The sequence below is a fragment of the Delphinus delphis genome, chromosome X (genome assembly GCF_949987515.2).
Source record: "Delphinus delphis chromosome X, mDelDel1.2, whole genome shotgun sequence".
Taxonomy (NCBI): Eukaryota; Metazoa; Chordata; class Mammalia; order Artiodactyla; family Delphinidae; genus Delphinus; species Delphinus delphis.
The window spans coordinates 39,792,285-39,817,798 of record NC_082704.1 but is presented as its reverse complement, the minus strand read 5'-3'; the positions used below and the strand labels follow the sequence as shown (position 1 = coordinate 39,817,798).

At 40.3% G+C, this 25,514-nt stretch overlaps 1 protein-coding gene and 1 pseudogene across 2 annotated transcripts; both read left to right on the top strand.

Annotated features, from left to right (window-relative positions):
* The first annotated feature begins 935 nt into the window (after positions 1-935).
* LOC132418116 (GMP reductase 1-like) lies at positions 936-8,085 on the top strand (annotated as a pseudogene).
* Positions 8,086-8,128: 43 nt separating this feature from the next.
* On the top strand, positions 8,129-10,320 carry TCEAL8 (transcription elongation factor A like 8). Of its 2 annotated transcripts, XM_060002878.1 has the most exons (3): positions 8,129-8,237; positions 8,639-8,710; positions 9,330-10,320. In XM_060002878.1, the coding sequence occupies exon 3, from the start codon at positions 9,372-9,374 to the stop codon at positions 9,723-9,725; it is 354 nt and encodes a 117-aa protein (XP_059858861.1). In that variant the 5' UTR covers positions 8,129-8,237; positions 8,639-8,710; positions 9,330-9,371; the 3' UTR covers positions 9,726-10,320. The 2 variants fall into 2 exon arrangements, with proteins under 2 accessions (XP_059858861.1, XP_059858862.1); XM_060002879.1 differs by lacking the exon at positions 8,639-8,710 and having other exon boundaries at positions 8,140-8,237.
* Positions 10,321-25,514: the final 15,194 nt, after the last annotated feature.

Sequence of the window (25,514 nt, the reverse complement as noted above, 5' to 3'; positions counted from 1 at the left end):
AGATTCCACATGCCACAACTAAGGATCCCGTGTGCTGCAACTAAGATCCGATGCAGCCAAATAAATAAATAAATAAATTTTTTTTTTAGAAAAAGTTGGCAGAAATAAATTCAATCATATCAATAATAACATTAAATATGAATGGATTAAACAATTCAAACAAAAGGCAGGGATTGTCAGATTAGATTTTTAAAAGATCCAACTGTATGGTGTTTACAAGAAGCATATTTTAGGTTTAAACATATAAAGATTGAAAGGAAAATGATAAAAATATGTATATCATGAAAACAGCAACCATAAGAAAGCTGGAGTAACAATACTATTATCAGACAAAATAGAATTAAAAATAAAAAAGGTTACTAGAGGTAAAGAGTGACATTTTATAATGATAAAATGGTCAATCCGTCAGGAAGATAAAAAAATATTACAAATATATGGAACTAACAATAGGACTAAAAGTACGTGAAGCAAAAACTATGAAAACTGATGGGAAAAATAGACAATTCAACTATAATAGTTAAAGAGTTCAATATTCCACTTTCAATAATGCATAGAACAACAAAGCAGAAGATCAACAAGAAAATTCAAAGACTTGAAAAATGCTATAAACCAATTAGACCTAACAGACATCTATAGAACACTCCACCCAGCAACAGCAGAATATACATTCTCCTCAAACGCACAGTGAAACTTCCTCATGATAGTCCATATAGGATAGGCCATAAAAATCTCAATAAATGTAAAAAAAAAAAGAAATAATAAAAAGTATATGCTCTGACCACAGTAGAATAAAATGAGAAATCAACATCAAAAAGAAATTTGGGATATACACAGATATATAGAAATTTTAAAATGCTTTCCTCAATAATCACTGGGTCAAAGAAGGAATTAAAAAGGAAATTAGAAAACACAATGAGGTGAATGAAAATGAAGATATGACATCCAAGACTTATAGGATGCAGGTAAAACAGTGCTTAAAAGGAAATATATAGCTGTAAATATTTATATTAAAAAAGAAGATCCCAAATATATAACTTAAACTTCTACCTTAAGACACTGGAAAAAGAAAAACAAACTAAACATAAAGTGAACATAAATAAGGAAACAGAAAAGATTAGATTTGAAATTAATGAAATGGAGAAGAGAAAAAATCAGTTAAACCCAAAGTTTATTCTTGGAAAACATCGAAAAAATTGACAAACCGTTAGCTAGATTAACTAAGAAAAACAAAGAGAAGACTCAAATTACTTAAACCAGAAATGAAAGAGTGTGGGCTTCCCTGGTGGTGCAGTGGTTAAGAATCCACCTGCCAATGCAGGGGACACAGGTTTGAGCCCTGGTCCGCAAAGATCCCACATGCCGTGGGGCAACTAAGCCCGTGTGCCACAACTATTGAGCCTGCGCCCTAGAGCCTGCAAGCCACAACTACTGAGCCTGCGTGGTACAACTACTGAAGCCCGTGAGCCTAGAGCCTGTGCTCCGCAAAAAGAGAAGCCACTGCAATGAGAAGCCCACGCACTGCAATGAATAGTAGCCCCCACTCGCTGCAACTAGAGAAAGCCCGCGTGCAGCAACGAAGACCCAATGCAGCCAAAAACAATGAATAAAATTTTAAAAAAGAAAGAAAGCAAGAAAGAAATGAAAGAGGGGCATTACTATTGACCTCTCAGGAAAAAAAATGATTAAAAGGAATACTATGAACAACTGTATGTCAATGAATTAGATAACTTAGATGACATGGACAAATTCCTATCAAAATTGACTCAAAAAGAAAACGATAATCTGAATAAACCAATATAATAATAAGTTAAGAAATTGAAATAATAATAAAAAATAATTATTTGCCCCCCAAAAGCCCAGGCCTAGATGACTGTGCTGATTAATTCTACCAAGCATATAAAGAAGAATTAATACAAATCCTTAGCAAACTCTTCCATAAATAGAAGGGGAAGGAACACTTCCCAACTCATCGTAAGACCTGTATTACCCTGATACTAAAACCGGTCAAGGACATCACAAGAAAACTACAGACCACTAACTGTTATGAATATATATGCAAAAGTACTAAACAAGATGATAGGAAATTGAATCCAGCAACATATAAAAATCATCAGACACTACAACAAAGTGGTATTTATCTCAGGAATGTTCGGTTGCTTTAACATCTGAAAATAAATTAATATACATCTGTACAATGGAATACTACACAGTAATTAAAAGGAACAAATTTCTGATTCACACAACAACATGTATGCATTTCAAATGTATTTTGCTAAGTGAAAGAAGCCATACTCAAAAATATATGTATTGTCTGATTCCATTTATATGACATTATGTAGAGGTTAATATATATAGATATAAAAGAGGCTTCAAGGGTGAGGATGGGGGGAGTAGTTGACTACAAAGCGGTCACACAAGGGAAATTTTAGAGTGATAGAACTCTTCAGTATGGTACTGTGGTGGTTGATACATGACTATATGAATGTTTTCAAATTTCACAGAACTGCACACCACAAAGGGTGACTTTTGCTCTATGTCCATTAAAAAATATACAAATCAAGATGTAGGGGAGCCCTAGACGGAAAGCACACTGTTGCAAATGAATCTCCTATATTATAGATGTATGCCATAACTTCAATAAAAAGGGTAGGGAAAAAAAAGAGCTGACCTAAGCTGCTTTGAAAAAGTGACTGGATATTATAACGGTCAAGACAAAAAGAACTATACAGAAATGCTATGTTCTGGTGGGGAAATTTGTTTCTCACAGGGGTACATGACAGAAGTTCTGAAACTACTTTAACTATATACTAGAGTTAAATAAATAAGTAAATAAATTATGCATAAAGGAGAACCAGGTTTCTCACTGTCAGAGATAGTATTGCACAAATGTTAATTTCTTTGTTTTTATAAATGTACCACAGGTAGTAGGCTAAGCTAGATGTAGGGTTTACAGAAAAGCTTTGTACTATCTTCTTTAGAACTAAAATTATTTCAAAACAAAAAGTTTAAAAAATAAACCAGAGTGAGTTTCAAAAACCCAAAACAAAACTCTCTTAATGAATGAAAGTCATTGAATAGTTGAGGAAACAAACTGAAATGTCATTAAACGAATTCATCATTCAGTGAGAAACAGAAGATTTGACAGACCACAGTTGACAGCAATTACTGGAAAAAATAAAATTGTTCCATGTTTATACCAGAAAATTAGAACTACTTAATAAACTAGTTGCATACACATATATGTATGCATTATTTGTATGTGTGTGGGACAGTATTCTCTAAATACTGTTCTGCCACTTTCTTCACTCAAAAATATAACTTCAATATAATTTGATGTCACTACACATTTTTTATTTCATTACTTTTTATATCTGCACAATTTCCACAGTGTGGATAATTTATTTAACCATTCCCATATTAGCGAAAATTTAAATCGTTTCCACCAACTTGAACTTTCAACATTGGAGGGGTTACAAAGTTGAACCAGATAAGGTTTTTGTCCTATGGCACTTACAGATAAGTAAGGGATACAAAGCAGAAAGTCAACAAAACAGGATGAAAGAGTTAGGATGGGTAAATAGAGTGCAGGCAACTAAGTCAGAATCAACAGGTCAGCAAAGATTTTCTTTCCATTATAAACTTAATATTTTAAAGCACCTAGCCAGCAACAACAGCACTCTCTCCCCAACAACTCTGCTTTTGCCACAGGAAAAAGTTGCCTGGTCCAAGCTGTAGTACAGCTGAAGTGTGCCTCTCCGCAACCTAGCAATATGCTCTACATAGATACGAACCTCAAGGCTTAAGCAAAGCAATCTCAAGAATCTAGCTGAGGTGGATCTTAAGCATTCTGTCACATAGTAAGAAAGTCTAAGCAGACCAACTCAAGGATTCCTATTACTGTGGTCAACACAGACACCATGGGGACGTATGAAAGGGCAGTGGTTATGACACAGCATTTCAGGTTCACAGCAATTCATAAGCATTATGCTCTGGATAACTAGAAACTCTTGGCCACAATAATCCACAATGTGTGCAGCATTTAGCTGTGAGTTCAGGAAGTGGGCAGAATTATCTGGAAGAGATGAAAAGTTGTGCTTCAAGTTAAGTTCATTTGCTTGGATGTGGCCAGTGGCTATTCTGAAGAGTTTGTGGAACTTCTGAAACTTACGCATGCCAAATTTCCAAATGTCAGGGAACGTAGTGACAGGAGAGATGGTAGAAGAGTTTACTTTCTGAAGCAGAGACTTACAGTCTAAGTGGAAATCAGCCTGGGCTCTATGTGTACCATTTACATCAGAACATGAGTGGACTACCCGCAGTTGAGCAAAGTGACGAAATGCGTTGGGTCTCGTTGCACTCCAAAGGCGCAAATCATCTCAGAAGACAACTGCTTTGAGTCCATGCACAGCAGCCAAACCTTTGGATCTGGAGCAGATTTTGCCATACTGGGAGGGATGTTTTCAAGCCATAGATAGTGTGCTAGAGAAGTGAGGGAGAGAAATAGCCCTCTCAAGCTATTCTATGGGATGAGCTTTGAAAGAGCAATAAGAAATATGCAGGAGTTGCTGAATACAGAGCCTCAGGAAATGACTTCGAAAGAGAACATAAAAAACAATATTCTGGATATCATATTCTTGTATAAGAGCTCCTTTCTCCTCCCCTCACACCACTTGAAAGGCTTTAGACTTTGGAGCTATCCCCAGTGCCCTCTTGGTGTATAAAAACAGAATATTGATTGGGTCAGAGGTACATGGTGTCTACTCTCCAGAATTCATGTCTTCATTGTTTAAATCAATTTGTGCCCTCTTTTCATTCCTTTTTAAAAATAGTTTTTAATTGACAAGAATGCTCTTGTCTCCAAAAATCTTACATTTAAAAAGCTACTGTGATTAACTTGATTTCAAAGGCAGCTGAATGCTATATTGATGCACTGAAATTGCTCAGGGACGAGGATGAAGGTAAAGGCCTGTACCATCTGGCTTTTGGTAAGGTGTGAACCAGTGAGCTGACTGATCTCTCTCTTATGACTATTTAGGAAAACTGGACAATATCCTCTGTCAGTAGCTCCATAAAAATGGTATTAAGGTTGTTCTGACTATCTGTAAGTAGAATAAGCAGAGGAGGGGGACAATGAAACTTCTGCTCCAATTTTTGTGCAAGCAGAAAGAAGGATCGTCTGTGAGCCAATTGGCATACAGCTCCTTCTGAATCTCTGAGATTTCTGGGAGATGCACTGTTTAAAATCACAGGAGCCACTCAAGCAGCATGAGAGCTGGAGCCTGACCCCCACTCTCCATCAACCCACATTTGAACATCTGCCTGGTTAGATAACCCCCACCCAACACAAACACAAACACACAGGAAAGGGGAAAGGTAAAAGGCAACATTTGCTAAGAGCAATATGAGGGGTGCAGACCCTACCTGCAGCATTGATGGGGCAGGGCGGGGTAGAGATCACTTCCAGCTGAGGTGGCTTTAGAGGCTGGGTGATGAAGGTTAGGTCCCTAAGAATGAGCAGGACCAGGATCTAGGAGGAAGAGGAGTGCAATCAGGTGGAAGAACATATCATGCAAAGACAGAGAGAAGAAGGCATACTTGGGCATAGTGTATGAGAGTTCCTTTTGGATGGGGCAGAGAAGTAGATGACAAGTGTGGCTCAATTCTGATTAACACTGAATGTCAGGATGAGGAAAGTAGGATTTAATTCACAGATAGTGGGGTTGCCAGCCAGGGCCTTTGAACAGGAGAATGACAAGTTGAAAATAAGAAAGAGTGAAGTTTAATTTGATGGTAATGTGCAAAGTAAATTGAAGACGGAGAGGGAGGCCTGAAGGTAGATAGGTCAGAGAAAAGGTTACCCTAGTAGTCCAGTTTGAAGCAATGTTTATAGCAACTCTTTTCATTATTACTCAAAACTGAGAACACCACAAATGTCCTACTGAGGGTACATGGACAAATAAACTGGAACATCCATATAACAGAATACTACTCAGTAAAAAGAAAAGAATGAGCTATTAATGCATGAAACAACTTAAATGATGAATCTCCAGGGCATTATGCAGAGTGAAGGAAGCCTGTCTCTAAATGTGACATGTTGTAGATTTCATTTATGTAACATCCTGAAAAAGACAAATGATAGGAGTTGGGAATAGATCAGAGGTTGCCAAGAGTTCAGGAAAGGGGGGTAAGGTATGACTGCAAAGTGGTGGCATGAGGAAGTTTTTTGGGGGGTGATTGAACTGTATCCTGTATTGTGGTGGTAGTTCCACAAATCTATACATTTCTTAAACTTCATAGAACTGTACACCCAAAAAAGAGTCCATTTCTCTATATGATAATAATTTTTTAAAAATATCAGTTATCCCCTGTTAAATATAACATCTGAAAGGATGGAAATATTTTGTGGTACTTAATGGTTACATCTTTATAATTCAGTAGCTATATTTATATTAAAAACTCTCCCTCGAATAATAGGAAATATATCCATCAACTGTGGAATAAATTCTTCATGCTTAAATATAAATGATAAAACATTAAGACAACAAAAATACTTTTTCCAACCCTGCTTTCTCTGTGGTGGGCTCTGTTTTTGGCTACCGCATCCCACTGTGACCATCCTAGATAAGAGACCCCTCTCTGCCTCCTTCCCCTGACTCTCCAGCTGGCTCCACTGGCCAGACTGCCATTCCCAGCACCAACATACCTCCAAGTACCAGTGGATTCTGGGTTGCGGGGATATCAATTTCCTCTTTTAACTAATATTTTTACTGCAATGATGTCCTCTCTGCTTTCTGATCAAAACAATTATGCATGTTGATAGTTCTCTTTTCTAATGGATCAAAGTGAATGATATCAGAATATCTCAAGAGTGGCATGCAAGAACAAAAATTCCACCTGTTAAAAAGCCTCACACCAAATGGTGAGATAGAGGGAACTCTCTCCTTTCTGAGTGTTTCAAGGATGTATGAGAGTTATTTTCCAACACATTTTTTTGAGTTCCAAAGTAAAGTTGACTCCTTTATAGACTCATCTGATTAGCAAGGCACTGGATCCTACAGAGGACATGAGAAGAGGCAGTGTGCCTAAAGCCTCCACTTAAAACTCAAGCGGAAGCCATGCAGCAGTCCTCATGAAAAGGTCAGACATCTAATACTTGATAACTTGAGTTCAGCCAGAAAGAGAAAAAGTAGTGGATTACTTACATAAAATTGCTACACAAGGGAAAACTGGGCCTCTTCCCACAGATTAATTTGGGGTCAGGTTTTTTTTGTTTTGTTTTGTTTTTGTGGTACGCGGGCCTCTCACTGTTGTGGCCTCTCCCGTTGCGGAGCACAGGCTCCGGACACGCAGGCTCAGCGGCCATGGCTCACGGGCCCAGCCGCTCCGCGGCATGTGGGATCTAACGGACGGGGGCACGAACCCGTGTCCCCTGCATCGGCAGGCGGACTCTCAACCACTGCGCCACCAGGGAAGCCCTGGGGTCAGTTTTTAAAGGCGCTGCTTTAATAAGATTTTAAAAACCTTTTCTAACAGATCAATATGTTGTGAAAACTGTCATTTCATTTGCAGCCATTAGAAAACTTTTCCAAAGTCTTAAAAATTCATGTAACTAATTTGTCCTCCATATTGTGCCAAATATTGCTTATGTGGAATCTCTTTCCTAAAAATCATTTTTAAAAAGTATGCTGATTGTTTAAAACATTACACAAAGCAGAAAACTATTCAAGAGAACTAGTAAAAAAGAATTCCACACCCTCACTCCCACATTCTTTTCTAGCCGCCCTCCCGCCCCCATCTACCACCTTCCCCCATTTTAATGCTAGACAGGACTCCAAGGGAAATGGTGGACTGGAGGACCTTGGGGGAGGCGTGGAGGTGAAATTGGAAGCAGGAGAGAGAGATGATTCCCCAAAGAAGGAGAAATGGTCGATTCACCCCGAGAGGCTGATTCTCCCTGGTAACCCGAGAAAAACGAGTAGAAACTGCTGGGAGAAGATACCAGTATTGTTGTCTCTGATTGGCAAATACGAAAAAAGATTGACAGTATCAAGTGGAGGGAACGCAGGGGGCGGGCTGCAGTGTTAAATGGGAGGGGTAACCGAAGACTCGAGCTCATTGATGACGCAACGCTCACGTGACCAGGAGTCGACGTGTGCAGAAGTCCTTATAGTCCAGGGCCTGTTTCCCTGTAGCAGCTCCCTATTGCTGGAGGAGAAAAGTGCCCCGGATCCTTTGAGGTCAGTATAAAGGTGGGCGCTGCCTTCGGGACCCTGGGGCCTAGGAGTCAGAGAGCACAAACCAAGCGTTGCCGGTACCGCTTTCCCAACACTACGGTTCCGCCAAACTCTCATTTTTGTGCAGGAAATTTGGGGCTGTTTGGGGGTGGGTGGGGGTGGAGAGGGAGAAGGGCAGCCAATTGAGGGTCCCGAGACAGAGACATAGAAACAATTTGGAAATAACTTGTCTCCCACTCCCTGCTTGCAGGGAACCGGTGGGCACGGGGGAAGGAGGGCGGGGTTGCCTTAAAAGGAGGGAGAGGATGAGGACGTGGGGAAACTTTAGACGAACAAGGCCTAGAATCGTGAAAGGGACCCGTGATTCAGGTACTGACCTGCTCACCAAGCACTCCTGTCTGCAGGACTCTTGGTCTTTTGGGAGCGACCCAAATCGAGTGAGGGAAGAGGGAGGAAAATCCCCTGGATCCCTGCAGGTCAGTGTAAAGGTGGAATTGCCTCAGGTCCCTGGGGGTGGCTGTGGGGGGTGGGGTGTGAGTCCGGACGACACCAAAGCCCATCCCGGGTCGCTGCCGCCTCTCTCCATCCGGTTGAAGCGCCGGAGGCCTGTGCAGAGCCTGCAACGGAAATGGGGCGGGGGCGGGGGCGGGGGGGGAGGAGACTGGAGAGACGTGGAAGGGGGAGGGGAGGCCAGAGACTGGACCAGCTGGTCTCAGGTGAGAGGCAGGAGGTTGGAATGGCTTGGGAAAGCCCAAAAGGGCGGGAGTGTTGGGAGACCCGAGGCAAGGGAGGGGTTAATTGCTTCTGCGCTGCTCCCGTTTCGGTGCTAGGAGAGGCCTGTAGCAGGGCCTGCTGGGAAATGGTGGGCTGGAGCGGGAGCGAGAAGATGGAGCTGGAGCAGGAGGGGGAGAAAGGGGAGGGGGAGAAAGGGGTGGGGCCAGGGGAGTTCTGAGCCTGAGGATCTAGTCTTCTCTAGTTGGAAAACTTTGACAATTAGGGACCTGAATGTGAAGAGGCCAGTCTCTATGGAAACCCATGCTCTGACTGCTGGTCCATTTGCCTGGCATCTAGTCGTTTTGTTTCCTTGTTTTCCAGGGTTAATTTATTCAAAAAGGAAATAAGAGAAAAATACTCAACATGCAAAAGTCTTGTGAAGAAAATGAAGGAAAAGCACAGAACATGCCAAAGGCTGAGGAAGACCGCCCTATGGAAGCTGTACCACAGGAGGCAGAAAGAAATCCTCAACCGTCTGAAGAAGGTGAAAGCCAGGAAGCAGAAGGAAACCTTAGAGGAGGGCTGACTCAGCCTGGTCAGGGATATAAAGAGGACACTCCGGTTAGGCATTTGGACCCAGAAGAAATGATAAGAGGAGTAGATGAGTTGGAAAGGCTTAGGGAAGAGATAAGAAGAGTAAGAAATAAGTTTGTGATGATGCATTGGAAACAAAGACATTCACGCAGCCGTCCTTATCCTGTGTGCTTTAGGCCTTGAATTCTTTTTTTTTTGGTCTGATGTTAAAATCTGGCCCCTGCTTTCTTTCTGTTAGCATTTTCTGATGTATCTTTGACTATTGTTTTATTTTTAATCACGTGGTGGAGTTTTGTTGTACGTAGTGTCCTTATTACCAGCATCTGGATTTTGTATTTTGACACATTCTCCAGGTCTGTTTTTCAATTGGGAAGTTTCACACATATGCATGAAAATATGTTCATTCCATATTGTAAAGTAAAACATAACAGGTTACAGCATATTTAGTATCAGCTCACATATGTAGGAGAAAATCTCAAATTGTGTGTGTGTGTGTGTGTGTGTGTGCGTGTGTATACATACATATATCAAAAATTTAACTGCTTATTTCTGTGTGGTGTGAGTTTTTTTCTTTTTGCTTATATGTATTTTTTAATGAACACGTCACACATACAAAAAGAATTAAAGTTTTTTTTTATAATTAAGAGTCAATCAAATAATTTGCAACCAGCTTATAAGGGCAATGGGGGGACCTAAATTCTTGATGAAAGAACTATTAAAAAAATGTAAACCTCAAATTACTTCTGGATCTCTTAGCCAGAGGAATAAAACTGGCAGTTATTACAGATACACTTGCTTAAGACTCAGTCTTTTCATGGGAAAACATTTGCCTCACAGGGCTGCTGTGGGGAAGAAATGAGGTGACTCTGAGCTGTGCTTGGTGGGCTCTTGTTCCCACCTATGCATACAGAACCCCAACCCACTACAGAACATCAGTTTTGAGGGAGGGAGGGTCCTGGCATGACTCAACCTGTGCTCAGGAACAAGTCCAATAGGCAGGGAGGTGGGCTCCCCTGGATCCTGCCAGGCCTGCTGGGCACTGCTGCCTTTTCTGCTGGGCCCTTTGCTCTCTGCTAGCCCTGCTGCTGGTGGTGCAGTGGAGTCCTTGAGTGCCAAAGCCCCGTTGAGTTTCCTGGAGTCCCCAGTGCGTTGAATCCCCACTCTGTCTTCTAAAGCTTCTCTCTGCTTTATAGTGATGCTTAACAGAGGTGGGGACTGTTCCAGGATTGCTTGGGCCACAGTGTTTAGCAGAGTTTTTAGTAAAACAGCCCCTTCCATTTTCAGCCACAGGACACTTCCTCCATAGGAGTCAGACATGATGAGTCCATTTTGGGGGTTGGACCAGGGTTCAAATTTGAGCAAAAGATGTCATGCTATAGTCAGAGTTGCGCTCGAAGTCTAAGAACTGAGGTTTTGTCTTCTTTCTCTTATGGGATGATTTCTCCCTGAAGGCTCCTGTCAGGCCTGCCCTACTGGTTCAGAAGACTCAGAATATGCATAAATTGCACAAAGCAGTACAGGAAACAGATCTAAGGGAACAGTTCCCTTCACCCCATCCCATTCCCAGTTGATACGTGAAAAAAAAAAAAAACTTGGAAAGGCAAAAACTTCATAAATACACTTAAAATAGAATGGCTTCTATGTAAATGTTAGGAATTACATTTTCCTTACAGATCAAAGACTATCTTTTCCTCCTGATATGCCACCTACTTGTAACACATCATGTTTCAATATTTAATTGACTTCTTGATTGATTATTGCTAAGGAGCCAGTAGGTTTGTCCAAATTCTGCTATTGACTCAATAATCTTACACAAGTCTTTTTTTTCTAGTATTATTACAAGCAATTCCAGAAAGAAACAGTTCATGGAATGGATTGCACTCCAAATGTTTTATCAAAGCCTTGCATAATCACCTGCATCAGTATCACCTGGGGAGCATCTTTAAAATACTGATTTCTGGGCCCCACCTAAGACTTACTGCCTGGAGGTGGGCTGTAGAAGTAACAGGTAACAAACTCCTCCAGGTGATGATGCTATACACTGAAGCATGAGGACAACTGGTATATACAGTATGCTTTCCATTATTGCAAATATGAAAGTAAAATAATTAGAAGAAAATACTGGTGAACTTTAATTGAAATTCAGGAAGTAGAAGCCTATAACAGCATTTATCTTTTTAAGTATGAACTTTTAAAGGAAAAGGTTGACAGGTTTATATATAAAATTTTAAAGATTCATTTTAACAAAGACAAGATAAAAAATCAAGGGGGGGAGCTATATAAGATGCATTTTTCTTGACGGAGCACCATCAAGAAAATGTTTGGCCATGCATTCACTCCTTCCAATATGAATAAAATATATTAAAGTTCTCCTGTGATCAGCTCAGAAAACAATGAGCCATCCCTGTCCTCTTTGGCTTTTTAAAAATTTTTTCACTGTGTGATGCCATTTGGGGGGAGTGTTCATGTCACCAGCCCATTCTCCAAAGTTATGGCAGCCTGATGGATGCTGGTCAGGCTGGAGTGAGATGAAGGTCCAGGAACTCACTTGCCAGCATTATAAGATGGGATGAATCCAGTGCGCTGGCACTGAGGTTTGGAACTGGGGCAGGATGTGGAAGGGCTCCCCCAAGGCACATCCCTCTCCAGGGTGGTCTGACTTTGGTTTCTGTGCTCCAGCCTGCAGCAGGCACCAGACTCTTCTAGGCTGAAGGCCAGGCTGTCCTGGACATACATACCTGGAGGACAAGGACTGTCCCCATTGCAGGTCAGAGCACTAGACTTCCTTTACCCCCTTTTTCTTTCACAAGGGGGCTTGATGGGAACTTTTGTTTTCACTGTTTGAAAAGCTTTATTTTTTTATGGAAAGGCATTTTATTTTAAATACAGCCGTGTGTACATGTCAATCCCAAATTCTCAATCTGTCCCTTCCCCCCACCCTTCCCCCTGGTAACCATAAGTTCATTCTCTAAGTCTGTGAGTCTGGTTTGTAAATAAATTCCTTTGTTTTTAGATTCCGCATTTAAACAATATCATATATTTGTCTTTCTCTGTCTGACTTCACTTAGTATGATAATCTCCATGTCCATCCATATTGCTGCAAATGGCTTTTTTTTTTTTTTTTTTTTTTTTTTTTTTCCTGCAGTACACAGGCCTCTCACTGTTGTGGCCTCTCCCGTTGCGGAGCACAGGCTCCGGACGCGCAGGCTCAGCGGCCATGGCTTATGGGTCTAGCCGCTCCGCGCGGCATGTGGGATCTTCCCGGACCGGGGCACGAACCCGTGGCCCCTGCATCAGCAGGCGGACTCTCAAACACTGCGCCACCAGGGAAGCCCTATTTCATTCTTTTTAATGAAGTAATATTCCATTGCATATATATACATACCTCAACATAATAAAGGCCATATATGACAAAACCTACAGCTAATATCATACTCAACAGTGAAAAGCTGAAAGCATTTCCTTTAATATCAGGAATGAGACGAAGATGTCCACTCTCACCACCTTTATTCAACGTAGTTTTGGAAGTCCTAGCCATTGCAATCAGAGAAGAAAAAGAAATAAAAATAATCCAAACTGGAAAAGAAGTAAAACTGTCACTGTTTGCAGATGACATGGTACTATACATAGAAAATCCTAAAGATGCTACCAGAAAACTACTAGAGCTCATCAATGAATTTGGTAAAGTTGCAGGATACAAAATTAATATACAGAAATCTGTTGCATTTCTATACACTAACAATGAAAGATCAGAAAGAGAAATTAAAGAAACAATCCCATTTACCATCGCATCAAAAAGAATAAAATACCTAGGAATTTGCCTACCTAAGGATGGGAACTTTTTAAGGGAAGAAGATAAGACTTCAAAATTCACTAACTGAAGATGTTGGTTTTGATAGCCTTTGGCCAAGCAGTTGCCTGAACTGGATCTGATCAGGTAACTTGGAGTTAAAGCAGGAAGGGCTGACCCTTCTCTCAGTGTCCAGTGAAATAGCTCCCAAAACAATTGGGGTGAAAACGGGGATAGATCTTAGACAAGATCTCTGTCATGCCTCTCCCACCCACCTTGCTCAGACTTCCAGAAGGGCCTCTGTTGTGTCTGGGCCTGTTTGGGTGGTTCTGTAGTGACTTTAGTTCTGTGTGGGCCTGATGCAGTGCTTCTGATGTCTGCATCAGTCCAGACCCAGAGGTAGAGGAGAGAGCCCAGGTAGAGGAAGCTTGCAAAGACATGTGACCCTACAGCTCAGGAGGAAAGGGGTGTCGCCTCCTGTTTGAACAACCCCATGCACTGTAGTTCTAGACCACAACTTGGGGGCCATGGCAGTCAAGTTATGAATTGGTACAAAGATGCTTTTGCAGGCATTGATGGTGGAGGAAGCAATGCCATTGTGACCCTTGCTCTTTAGGTCTGTCATCTGAGAAATCATTACCACTTTTTCTGGTTGGGCAATACGGTGAAGATGAAATTCACATTCTTGGGTTTAGGAAGGCAAAGTGGTTATGTATATGACCTTAGAGTCAGATAAACTTGAGTTCCAATCTGGACTCTTCCCCTTATAGTACGTGACCTTGCATAAATCTTTTCTTGGAGACCCATGGGGTGTCCGGACATAAAACTCTTAGATCAAAAATAAAGTTTCCTTTCCATTACCATCATTGCTGTTATCATCATAATTATCATCATCATCACCATTATGATCAAGGGATAGTACTGAGTGAATAACCAATGGATTCCTGTTGGGCACAGGTGTCATACTGTGAAGGATTGTAACAATCACTGGCGAAGCCTTGGAAATCCATCATCTGAAAGGGTGGACCCAGTATAATCAGAAAACACTGGCTAGAATTGGATTCTTTGCTTATAAGAAGTGTGAGGCCAGATTGGTTCATTCATCTGTAAAATGAGTATAACCCACAAGACTGTAGTGGGAAATAATGCAGAAAACTATGAAATTCCTGGCATATAATGGCTTTCAGAGAATGTTAGCTCTTTGATCATCATTATCATCCGTGTTGTCATTATCATTGTCATCATCATTATCATCAGATAATGCTGAGATAATACTCAAATAGGAACCCCAAAAGTCTGTGCTCGTTCCTTTCATCCAACCTTCTCCCTTGCCTAAAAGAAACAAAGTACAAACAAAGTACATAAACTAAATGGAAAAACTTTCATTCATTTGGAATTATAAAAGAAATAATTGAATTCTATATACATTTACATCATATATGAACTCTGGTGCCATTTCTGTATTGTAGGATGAGAAAAAGTTCCCTTCACATTTCCATTTTATTTAGTTGCCAGAAAATGTGAAATCATGAGGAAAGTCTTGCTGTCAGGAATGACAAAATATAATCTAGAAATATATCATTGACACGGAAAGTTGTTCCTTACATACTGTTTTGTGAAAAAGCCAGCTGCAAAACACAAGCACAGGTTAAGGATAAATATCAAAATATTTGAAGTGAATATCTCTAGATGGTGTTATTACAGGAAATTTATAACTTCATCTTTATCCTTCTCTCTGTTTCCAATTTTAACATTTTCAATGAGCATGTTCAGTTTTTATAATTAGAAAAAAAAGTCGTGAAGGTGAAAATAGTATAATTCTGTTCCTCCTTTCTCTTTAGCTGAAATAGGGGCTGTTGGATCTTGCAGTTCCTCATTTGCTTTCTGTTCCCTCTTACTTCTGAGGAGAACCTGGCATAAGTGTCAGAACTCTGTGGGTCCTGGCTGAGAGGCTTCCCCTCTCTATGCTACCTCCTTGCCACTCTCCCTTGTCAGCTAAATTTGTGCTGGATTCCTGTCTTTGGTCACAAGGTGGCATTTCATAATTACTTTCTAAATATTCTCCCATTTAAATGATCTTATTTTTCAAAAATAAAATAGCAATAAAGAAAAATTTCAAAGAACATTATGAAAATGATTCCTAATTCTGCTTTAAAAATGTACAGGTATAGCAAAATATTGGAAGGATATACACTCAGTTGAATTTGCTAGAGACTCACAAATTTAATTTCATTTATTTATTCATTCAACAAATACTTACTGGTTGCCAACTATGTGTCAGCCAAAATCAATTTATCCATCTCAGACTTTTCTCCTGAGACTCTGTTTTCAACTGCCTGCTGATACTGACCACTTGGACTAAGATAAACGTTATCCAACAATATGGGTATAACCCTACATAGACACATACTCATCACTTTTAGCCAGTTTATCCCTTAATCCTGGAGGCTCACCATGTAAAGTGGAGAACGTATGAAAAAGCAGGAAAAGTAAAGGGTTAGAGTCAGAGAAACTTTTGCTGTAATAACCATTTTTTAATTTCAAAACCTTTGTAAGTGATCAAAAGGATTCTTAGTAAGGCAAGAAGTGGATCAATAATATCAAGTTTCAAATGCAAGACATACCTATACTATTTAAAGTTGAGAGTCAAAATCTCCATTATGCCTTTGAATACCATTGATTTAGATGATTTCCAAGGCCTGCTTCTTTTTTCCCCAATGTTTACTGAGCTCTTGCTAAGTGCCCTGGCCCGTCGTTAGTTCCTGAGACTCAGCAGTGAACAAAACAAAGTTCCCGCCTTCATGATGCTTATATTCTGATTTACACACTTTAAAAAATTGAGGTAAAATTTGCATACAGTGAAATTCACAGATCTTAAGTGTATACTATTGAGTGTAAAATGGGACATTTCCATTACTCCAAAGTTTCCTGTCCTCTTCCCAGTCCCCCTCCCCCCACAAGTACTCACTCGGCTTATTTCTATCAATTTATATTATTTTTATCTGTTGTAGAATCTCAGATAAATGGAATCCTACAGCATGTACTCTTTTGTGTCTAGCACGTCACTCATTTTACTCGATATAATGTTTTTTAGGATTCATCCTTATAGTTGTGTGTATTGGCAGTTGATTCTTTTAAAATCATTGCTGGGTGGTATTCCATAGCGTGAATATACAACAATTTGTTTTTCTATTCAGATGTTCTGGACATATGAGTTGTTTCCATTTTTAATCTATTATAAGCTGTGTTGACTTAAAAGAATGCACAACGTGAAAGTTGTGAGTTAAGTTTTATTTGGGGCAAAATGAGGACTGCAGCTGGGGAGACAGTTTCAGGTAACTGAGAAACTGCTCCGAGGAGGCAAGGCGGGGTATCAGGTTACATAGAAGTTTTGTAAAGAAAACCAGATATCTCAAGTTAAGGAATTTAGTGCTTTTCTGTGTATGGGAAGGTGCAAGAGTCAGGGCTCACTGAAATCATTCCTTTGATATGCACCTCAGCTCTCTGGGGCCAGTATCCTGTGTTTTCAAATCCTGAGTTTCCTCAGGGCTCACAGGCTCACGTTGGAGGGCTGAAATCGTTGATGACTGTGACACCCTTTGTTTGCTGATATGGCAGGAAATATTTCATTTGTAAATATTCCATTCCAGTATCAGCTGCTATGAACATTCTTGTGCAAGTTTCTGGTGCATATATGTTCTTATTTCTCTTGGGTAAATACTCAGCAGTAAAATTGCTGGGGCATAGAAGTAGCAACTGTTTGATTTTATATGAAATCGCTGAAGAGTTTTCCAAATTTCCTGTACCATTTGGTACTCATATCAGCAATGTTTGACAATTTCAGTTGTCTTACATTCTCACCAAAATGTCAATGCCTTGAAAGAAGACTAGAGCACAGTTCTAGATTAAAACAGATTAAAAGACATGACAACTAAATATAATGTTTGACTAAGGACTATAGTTTAGATAATAGTATTATATTGATGCTAAATTTCCTGAATGTGATCATTGTATTGTGGTTGTTTAGGAGACTGTTCTTGTTGTTAGGATACAAAATGTTGATGTATTATAAGGGCTGTGATTAACTTAAAATAGTTCAGCATTGAAAAAAAGATAGAAAAATACATAACGAGAGAGAAAGCAATTGGAAAATATTAATTGGTGAGTCTAATCTAGATGAAGGGAATGAGTATATGGGCATTCACTCTACTATTCTTGAAATATTTTGTAAGTTTGAATTTTTTCAAAATAAAAAGTTGGTGGTAGTGGTGGTTGGGGAAAAGACAGAGATATCTGGTCAGTTCTCCAGGAGAAAAGGTGGCGGAATGAGAATCTAGAATCAAGATTGACAAATTTAGTTATCTTCAAGCATGAGGTATGTCGACTAAAGAAAAACAACCTAAACTTTGTGAGCTATGTTTTATTTGGGGACCTTACTGAGGACTATAGCCCAAGAGACAGCCTCTCAGATAGCTATGAGGAACCGTTCTGAAGAGGCAAGGGAGGAGCCAGGATATATAGGAGTTTTTGCTGACCCTCCCCCAGAAAACATGTAGTGGAACGAGAGATTACTGCTAATCACAACAAAACAAGACAAAATAAAACCAGACATTTCAAGTTAAAGATTTTACTTTCCTATGCATGGGAAGATGCACGAATCTGGGCTCATTGAAATTATTCCTTAGATATGTATCTTAATTATCTAGGGCCTATATCTTGTTTTTCTTTTCCATCCTGAATTCTCCTCAGGGTGCACTGTTAGGGGGTGGCTGCACGTGGCTTGCTGGTGGCAACATTCTTTGTTTACTGAAATGACAGGTAACATTCTTTGTCCACAGGTGATAGGTTATGCAAACAACTTTAGAGGAACGCAAAGACAGGGACAGCAGGCTGAACTCTGCTTCTGCAAATAGTGTAAGAAATCGTTCCATAGGCCAGCTTGTTGGGACAGACCACCACATGTCACCAAAACTTTTTTGTGAGAGTTAAAATAGTAATATCTACACACCATGAATATGATCAGACTCCTGTGGGAGGAAGAGAGTTAGGGACTTGAGAGCATTTAAGTATCCAGTTAAAGTGGACTAGGAGCAACATTAGGATTAAGACAAAAAGAAGAATGTAGTTTAATTAGAAAAACCCATAGTACTGTATCAGATCTTGATGTGGACAGACTATGTGAGCTGCTTTGCCAGCAGTGAAAGTATCAAAAAAAGAGAGTCACAGGGATCAACGTTGGCCCTGTCCCATTCAGTCACCATCCAGTGCAGGAGGAAAGCAGTGGTCTGGAACCCCAGAGTAAGTGTTCAGAAAGTGAGTGGAAGGAAACATAAGAATGCTAGGAATGGAGTAACAGGGTGTGAAGATGTAGCAAGGATGGACGTAGAGCAAAAGAATCCAAAGCAAGAGTACTGTATTCCGTATTTACACAAGGGCTAAAAGTGCAACTGGATTCAGACTAGAAATATACCAGAGCTATAGTATAGTGGTCTCTCAGGACATAAAGTTGCCCCCCAAGAGCCACATTTTACTCTCATCTTCTAAACATTACACAAATGGCGTTCATCTCCAGTAACAGCTAAAAGTTGATATGAGAATACACGAAAATGTTCTTTACACATCAGGTTCTTCTTATCTTTGAGAATTCTGCAAAAGCAGAATGAGAATTTCCCAAAGAGATGCTGATTTCATAGGCCTGTTTTAAGGATTATTAAATGTGACATCTTCCTGTATGGAATTCAGGAATCATCCTTTTACGGGATGGGGCAATGCTTCAGGTAGGAAGTGTGAAATAAAATTCATATTTTATGGTAAGACAAGAAAAATTTAAACATAAAAAATTTTCTCTGCCCTTTGGCCTCCTCTCTCCCCTCTACTGTGCATTGTGCATCTGCATTATGCATTGACCAAACCTCCTCATCAGCAGAAATACCTGCTCATCCATAAAGAGCAACATTCTCCTGGCACCAATAAGACAACTCTTTAAAAGATAACATTCCTTCTTGATCTTGTAAGGGGCCATGACAACCCAAGATCCACTACTCACTTTGTACACTTAGATCTGTCAATAATACGTCATTTCATGTACAGCCCTTTGTCTCAAAAACATATAACCGCGCTTTGACCTCTTATGGGTGGAACGGTTCTCAGAGCTTTCTGAGAGACTGTTCCCGGGTTATAATCCTCAATTTGGTTCGAATAAAATTTTCCATTTCTTTCTTAGAGGGACTGATTAATTTTTCGTTGAAAGGAGAACAGAAGGGAGGCTGTTACAGTAGTTTAAAGGAGGATAAGCAGCAGGTGTTGGTGACTGATTGCATGGGGACACTAGGAGAAAGTCTGGTGTGGGGAACTGGCTGAATCCTGGTGCCATTAATTTAGCTATAGACCCCAGAGAGAGATTTTGGGTGTGGAGAGAGAAGAAGTGAGAAAACACTTTGCTCAGGGTAGGACATTTAGGTGGAAAAGTCCAAAAGTAAGTTAGATAAAATAATATGGAGCTCAAAAGAGAGATATAGGCTAGAGACACAGATTTAGGAGTCAATGCTTATATGAAAGTAAACATCATAAGATTATTTGAACATTGTGGTAAGCTGAACAATGTTCCTCAAAGATATCCAGGTCTTAAATCCCTGGAACAGGTGAATTTTACCTTATATGGTAAAAGGGACTTTGCCGATGTGATTAAGTTAAAGATCTTGAGATGGGGAGATTATCCTGGATTATTCAGGTGGCCCCTAAAATGCAATTGCAAGTGTCCTTATGCAGGGAGGCAAAGGGAGAGCTGACTTCAGAAGATGAAAAGGCAATGTGATAATGGAAGCAGAAAGTATAATAGTGCAACTACAAGCCAAAGATAGCAGGCAGCCAACTAAAAGCTGGAAGAGGAAAGCAATGGGTTCTCCCCTGGAGCCCTCAGAAGGAACCAGTCCTGCCAACACCTTTAGTTTAGTCCTGTAAAACTCAAACTTTGGAGTTCTGACCTCCAGAACTTTAAGAGGATATATTTCTGTCATTTTAAGCCTCTAAGTTTGTGGTAATTTGATACTGTAGCAATAGGCAACTAATATAAACATTTTGAGAATGAAAAAAAGGTCTAGAAAGAACTGTAAGGTATACCAATATTTCAGGGGGCTTACAATATAGCTTACTGGCTATGACCACAAGTGGTGGTGTCAAACTGATCTGGATTCAAATTCAGCTCTACACTTAAGAGATGTGTGACCTTGGGCAAGTTTTTAAAACTATATACCTAAGTTTCCCTGTCTGTAAAATTGGGACAATAACACTATACCTCAAAGGACTTTTGTGAGGGTTAGAGGTGAATAGGCAACTAATGTACCTGGTACATAGCAAATACTTCATAGATGGTAGTTTTGGAGAGCCACATGTGTAAGCGTGATTTATAGCTATTATTGTGTAGTTAATAAATGTTTTAATGTGGAGATGAACCAAAACTCAATGTTATTTTTTAGAGGAGTTGTATTAGCTTGTCCAGCTCAGTTTAGCAATGTAAGAGACTATATGAGGCTTGATGCCAAGGCCTGCACTGTTAATAAAGAATGCATCCATCTGGACTGCCGTACGTGTATATGCGTGTTGCATACATATATACATTTGGGAACAAACAGGTAAAAATGCAGTTTGTTGAGGATATGAGATGGCAGAAACATCTTTTTCTACTTTAATAGTTACTTGATGACTGTGATAATAACACCACATTCTCTGTTAAGGTCTCTCTCCTCCCTGATCCCCTTAAAATTTTCAGGTATCATTTACATGCAAGTGAATTATGGTTACAAAGTTGATAAGTTATGGTAAGTTACCTCTTTGGAAGAGCATAAACTCAAACTGTTTTTCAAATCCCTTGATTCTTTCTAAAGTTTCTAAAGTAGAACTTAAAACAACCAATGACCAAGAAATGGGAAAAGAATAATGTTAAAATTGAATCTGGAGCTGGAGGAATGTTAACAATCTTAAAAACAAAACAAAACAAAAAACATTTTCTCCTCCCAAATAAAAAATAGCTTTATTGTATTTATGATTTCAAAAAGAAACTATGCAGAAAAATCTTGAGAATTAGTAAAAATCACACTTTAGATCCCTGCCACCTTGCATGACAAAAGCAAGTTACTTGGTAGGCATTGGTGGCTGGGGGGAAAGGTAGGAGGAGGGAGGGAGGTGGCAGGAGAGGCAGAGGACAGAAAAGCAGAAAAGGCCAAGGCCTGGTGGGAGTAAGGATGGGAAGTGGATGGAGACCTTCATTAAAAACCAGAGAAGTGGAAACTCCAACCTCAGGCTGTGATGTCACTTGTAGTTCCTCAGATTGGTGAGGACTAGAATGAATGACAGGGCAGTGCGCCGTCGGGGCTCCCCATACAGATGGGTGTAAGGAGGGGCGCGGTCTCTGTGAGTGTGTATGTGGCAGGAGTGTGGTGGGAGTTCCTGATGCACAGCCTGCCGGCTGAGAGGTAGGTGGGGGTCCTCGGAGCCAGTTGAGGGGGGTGGGGCGGTTGGCAAGCTCGGTAATGACGCGAGGACCTCCTGTGACCAGGAGCCAAGGTGTGCATAAGTCCCTCTAGTTCAGGTCTTTTTCTCTGCAGTACTCACTCCCCTTTTCCATCGAGTGAGGCTGGCATCTGGCCAAGAGAGGGAGGGGGATGAACATACTTCCCCAGAACAAAGCAGGTCTGTGTGAGCAATTAGACCAGGAACTCTGCGTTGATGGTGGCATGAGTGGGTGCGTGGAGGCGAAGGAAGGCAAAGAATGAAGTCGGTCTGGGCCTGTTTCATCGACACCTCTTTAACCTTTTGGAACAAAAATGATGGGCCTTGGGATGGAAGGAAGGGCTGGAGAAGAAGGGTCAGGAGGGAAGGAGGGAACACAGAGACTTGGGAATAGTTTGGAAATAATCCTTTGATTTTACAGCCTGTCTACAGGGAAGCGGTGGATAAACACGGAGATGAGCCTTGAAATTAAGAGGGAGGAGGTAAAACAAATGATTATCTAGGGGCGCACAGTGCATTAACAAAGACTAAGAAATCATTAAAACGAATTCCCTACTCCAATAAGGTGGGTATTTCATGGCTGGGGGTGGGGGCGAGGCAGGGCGGGGAGCGGGAGATTTGAGACTTGAAGAGATGGTGTAGGCCAGTCTTAAAGGAGACCCTTGTCTAGTGTACTGGTCTGTTCACCAAGCACTGCCATACCACACTGTCTCTCATCTGTCTGCAGGTCCAAATGTCCATTAGCTGTGTCTCAGTCCAAGAGGAAAAAAGGAGGAGGAAACTGCTTGGGATTGGGGCAGGTAGGTATGACACAGTGCCCTGGACTGGAGCCCCTGGTGCTGGTGGGCTGAAGGAGTGGATATGGCCCAGGCCAGAACGTAACTAGGACTTCACACTGCTCCTACTTGCCCCTCAGTCAGTAAAAGAAGACTCATAGAAAGAACTAAAGGGGAAATTGTTGAAAGAGACTGAGGGAATCTAGAGGTGCCCTTTGGGTATGGGAGAAAGGCAAGAAAGAACCTGAAGAGAACAGAGGAGTGAATTACAGGATGAGAGATACATTTACACCCCTTACTTGATTCAAGAAAGTAGATGGATGATGGAATGAACAACACAATAGAAAAGTGTCTGGAAGAGACAAAAAAGATTAAGAAATAAATTTAGAGTAATGCATTGGAAGCAACGACAGTCCAGGAAGCAGCCATATCCGATTTAATGCTTTTTGCCTTCAATTCTTTTTTTTCCTATGTAATTAGAGCCTGACTTTTATTTTTGGTGGCATTCTCTAGTTATAACTGTGCTCATCTTACTTTTGAACTTTTGATGGTACTGGTTTTATTTTTTTAATTTATTTTTTATTGAAGTATAGTTGAATTACAATGTTGTGTTAATTACTGCTGTACAGCAAAGTGACTCAGTTATACATATATATATACATTCCTTTTCATATTCTTTTCCATTATGGTTTGTCACAGGATACTGAATATAGTTCATTGTGCTATACAGTAGGACCTTGTCGTTTATCCATTCTATATATACCAGTTTGCATCTGCTAATCCCAAACTCCTGCTGCTACCTTCTTCCACCCTTTCCCCCTTGGCAACCACCAGTCTATTCTCTTTGTCCCTGATTCTGTTTCTGTTTCATAGATAGGTTCATTTGTGTCATATTTTAGATTCCACATATAAGTGATATCATATGGTATTTCTCTTACTGACTTACTTCACTTAGTATGGTAATCTCTCATTGCATCCATGTTGCTGCTAAAGGCATTATTTCATTCCTTTTTTTTTTTTTTTTTCGGTACCCGGGACTCTCACTGTCGTGGCCTCTCCCGTTGCAGAGCACAGGCTCCGGACACGCAGACTCAGCGGCCATGGCTCACAGGCCCAGCTGCTCCACAGCATGTGGGATCTTTCTGGACCGGGGCACGAACCCGTGTCCCCTGCATCAGCAGGCAGACTCTCAAACACTGCGCCACCAGGGAAGCCCTATTTCATTCCTTTTTATGGCTGAGTAGTATTCCATTGTACTTACGTACCACATCTTCTTTATCCACTCATCTGTTGATGGACATTTAGGTTGTTTCTATGTCTTGGCTATTGTGAATAGGGCTGCTGTGAGCATAGGGGTGCATGTATCCTTTTGAATTATACTTTTGTCTGGATATACGCCCAAGAATGGGATTGCTGGATCATATGGTAATTCTATTTTTAGTTTTCTGAGGAACCTCCATACTGTTTTCCACAGTGGCTGCACCAACTTACGTTCCCGCCAACAGTGTAAGAGGGTTCCCTTTTCTCCACACCCTCTCCAGCATTTGTTATTTGTAGACTTTTTAATGATGGTCTTTCTGACCCACGTGAGGTGGTACCTCATTGGAGTTTTGATTTGCATTTCTCTAATAACTAGCAATATTGAGCATCTTTTCATGTGCCTATTGGCCATCTGTATTTCTTCTTTGGAGAAATGTCTCTCTAGGTTTTCTGCCCATTTTTTGAGTGAGTTGTTTGTTTTTTTGCTGTCAAGTTGTATGAGCTTTTTGTATACTTTGGAAATTAAGCTCTTGTCAGTCACATCGTTTGCAAATATTTTCTCCCATTCTGTAGGTTGCCTTTCATTTTGTTTCTGGTTTCTTTTGCTGTGCAGAAGCTTGTAGTTTGATTAGGTCCCATTTGTTTATTTTCATTTTTATTTCTATTGCCTTGGGAGACTGAGATGGTACTGGTTTTAGATGTTCCTGTTATTAGCAGTATCTCATTGGATTTTGTCTTGTGATTCTATATGCAAGTTTGCATTTTAGTAGGGGATTTTTTTCCAATTTTCACAGAAAAAAAGTCATTATATATTGTACTGTGAATAAAGGAGGCTGAAAAGTAGTGTGTGTGTGTGTGTGTGTGTGTGTGTGTGTATCAACTGACTTGTTATTTTAATAATTTTCACTTTTTTATTTTTAAACATTTTATTATTTTTGTGACACAAGTAAAACATGTTCTCAGGAAAATGAGAAAATACAGATATGCAAAAAATACAAAAAATGTTTTTCTCTCCACTTTAATATTTACCCAGATAGGTATTGTTGCTTGGGCCCTGATGCATCATACATACAAACACAAAGTTATTTTAACTTACAGGCACCTCCTATCCATGATGAATGCATTGGGGGCTAGGGAGGTGGGGAAGCAATTAAATTTGAGCAACAGGCACCACACTATAGTGAGGATTGCTCCTGCTTTGCCACTCTGACATGCATAACTCTGTCTGCCTGACTGTTTCATTAAGTTCAAATCATTATATTTTCTCCTATTAAGGCCACTCTTCCAGGTCAGGAGGCTTATCTGAACTTTTTCATTTTATAGAGGCCCACTAAGTTCAAGCTGGAACATTACACTCCTTACTCTCACACAATCTATATCCCACAAATCAATCTATAAGGCTAAGTACTGTGTTAAGTATCATTATTTCCCATATATTGTGCCCAGTTAAAACAAAGATATCTTTTGTCATCTTGGTCTCCTAAGTGCCTACTAAGGTACCTTACTATCTAGATATCTTACACATATTAAACACCCCATCAAGGCAGGAATGTACCACTCCTACCTACCTTGGGATCAATTTTTAAAAGGCCCTTTCCTTTGATATTTGGCTTTTGTTCTTCTTTTTATTGGGTTGAA

Excerpts from the sequence above, each read along its gene's own strand:
- TCEAL8 (XM_060002878.1), top strand. The coding sequence starts at position 9,372 with ATGCAAAAGTCTTGTGAAGAAAATGAAGGAAAAGCACAGAACATGCCA.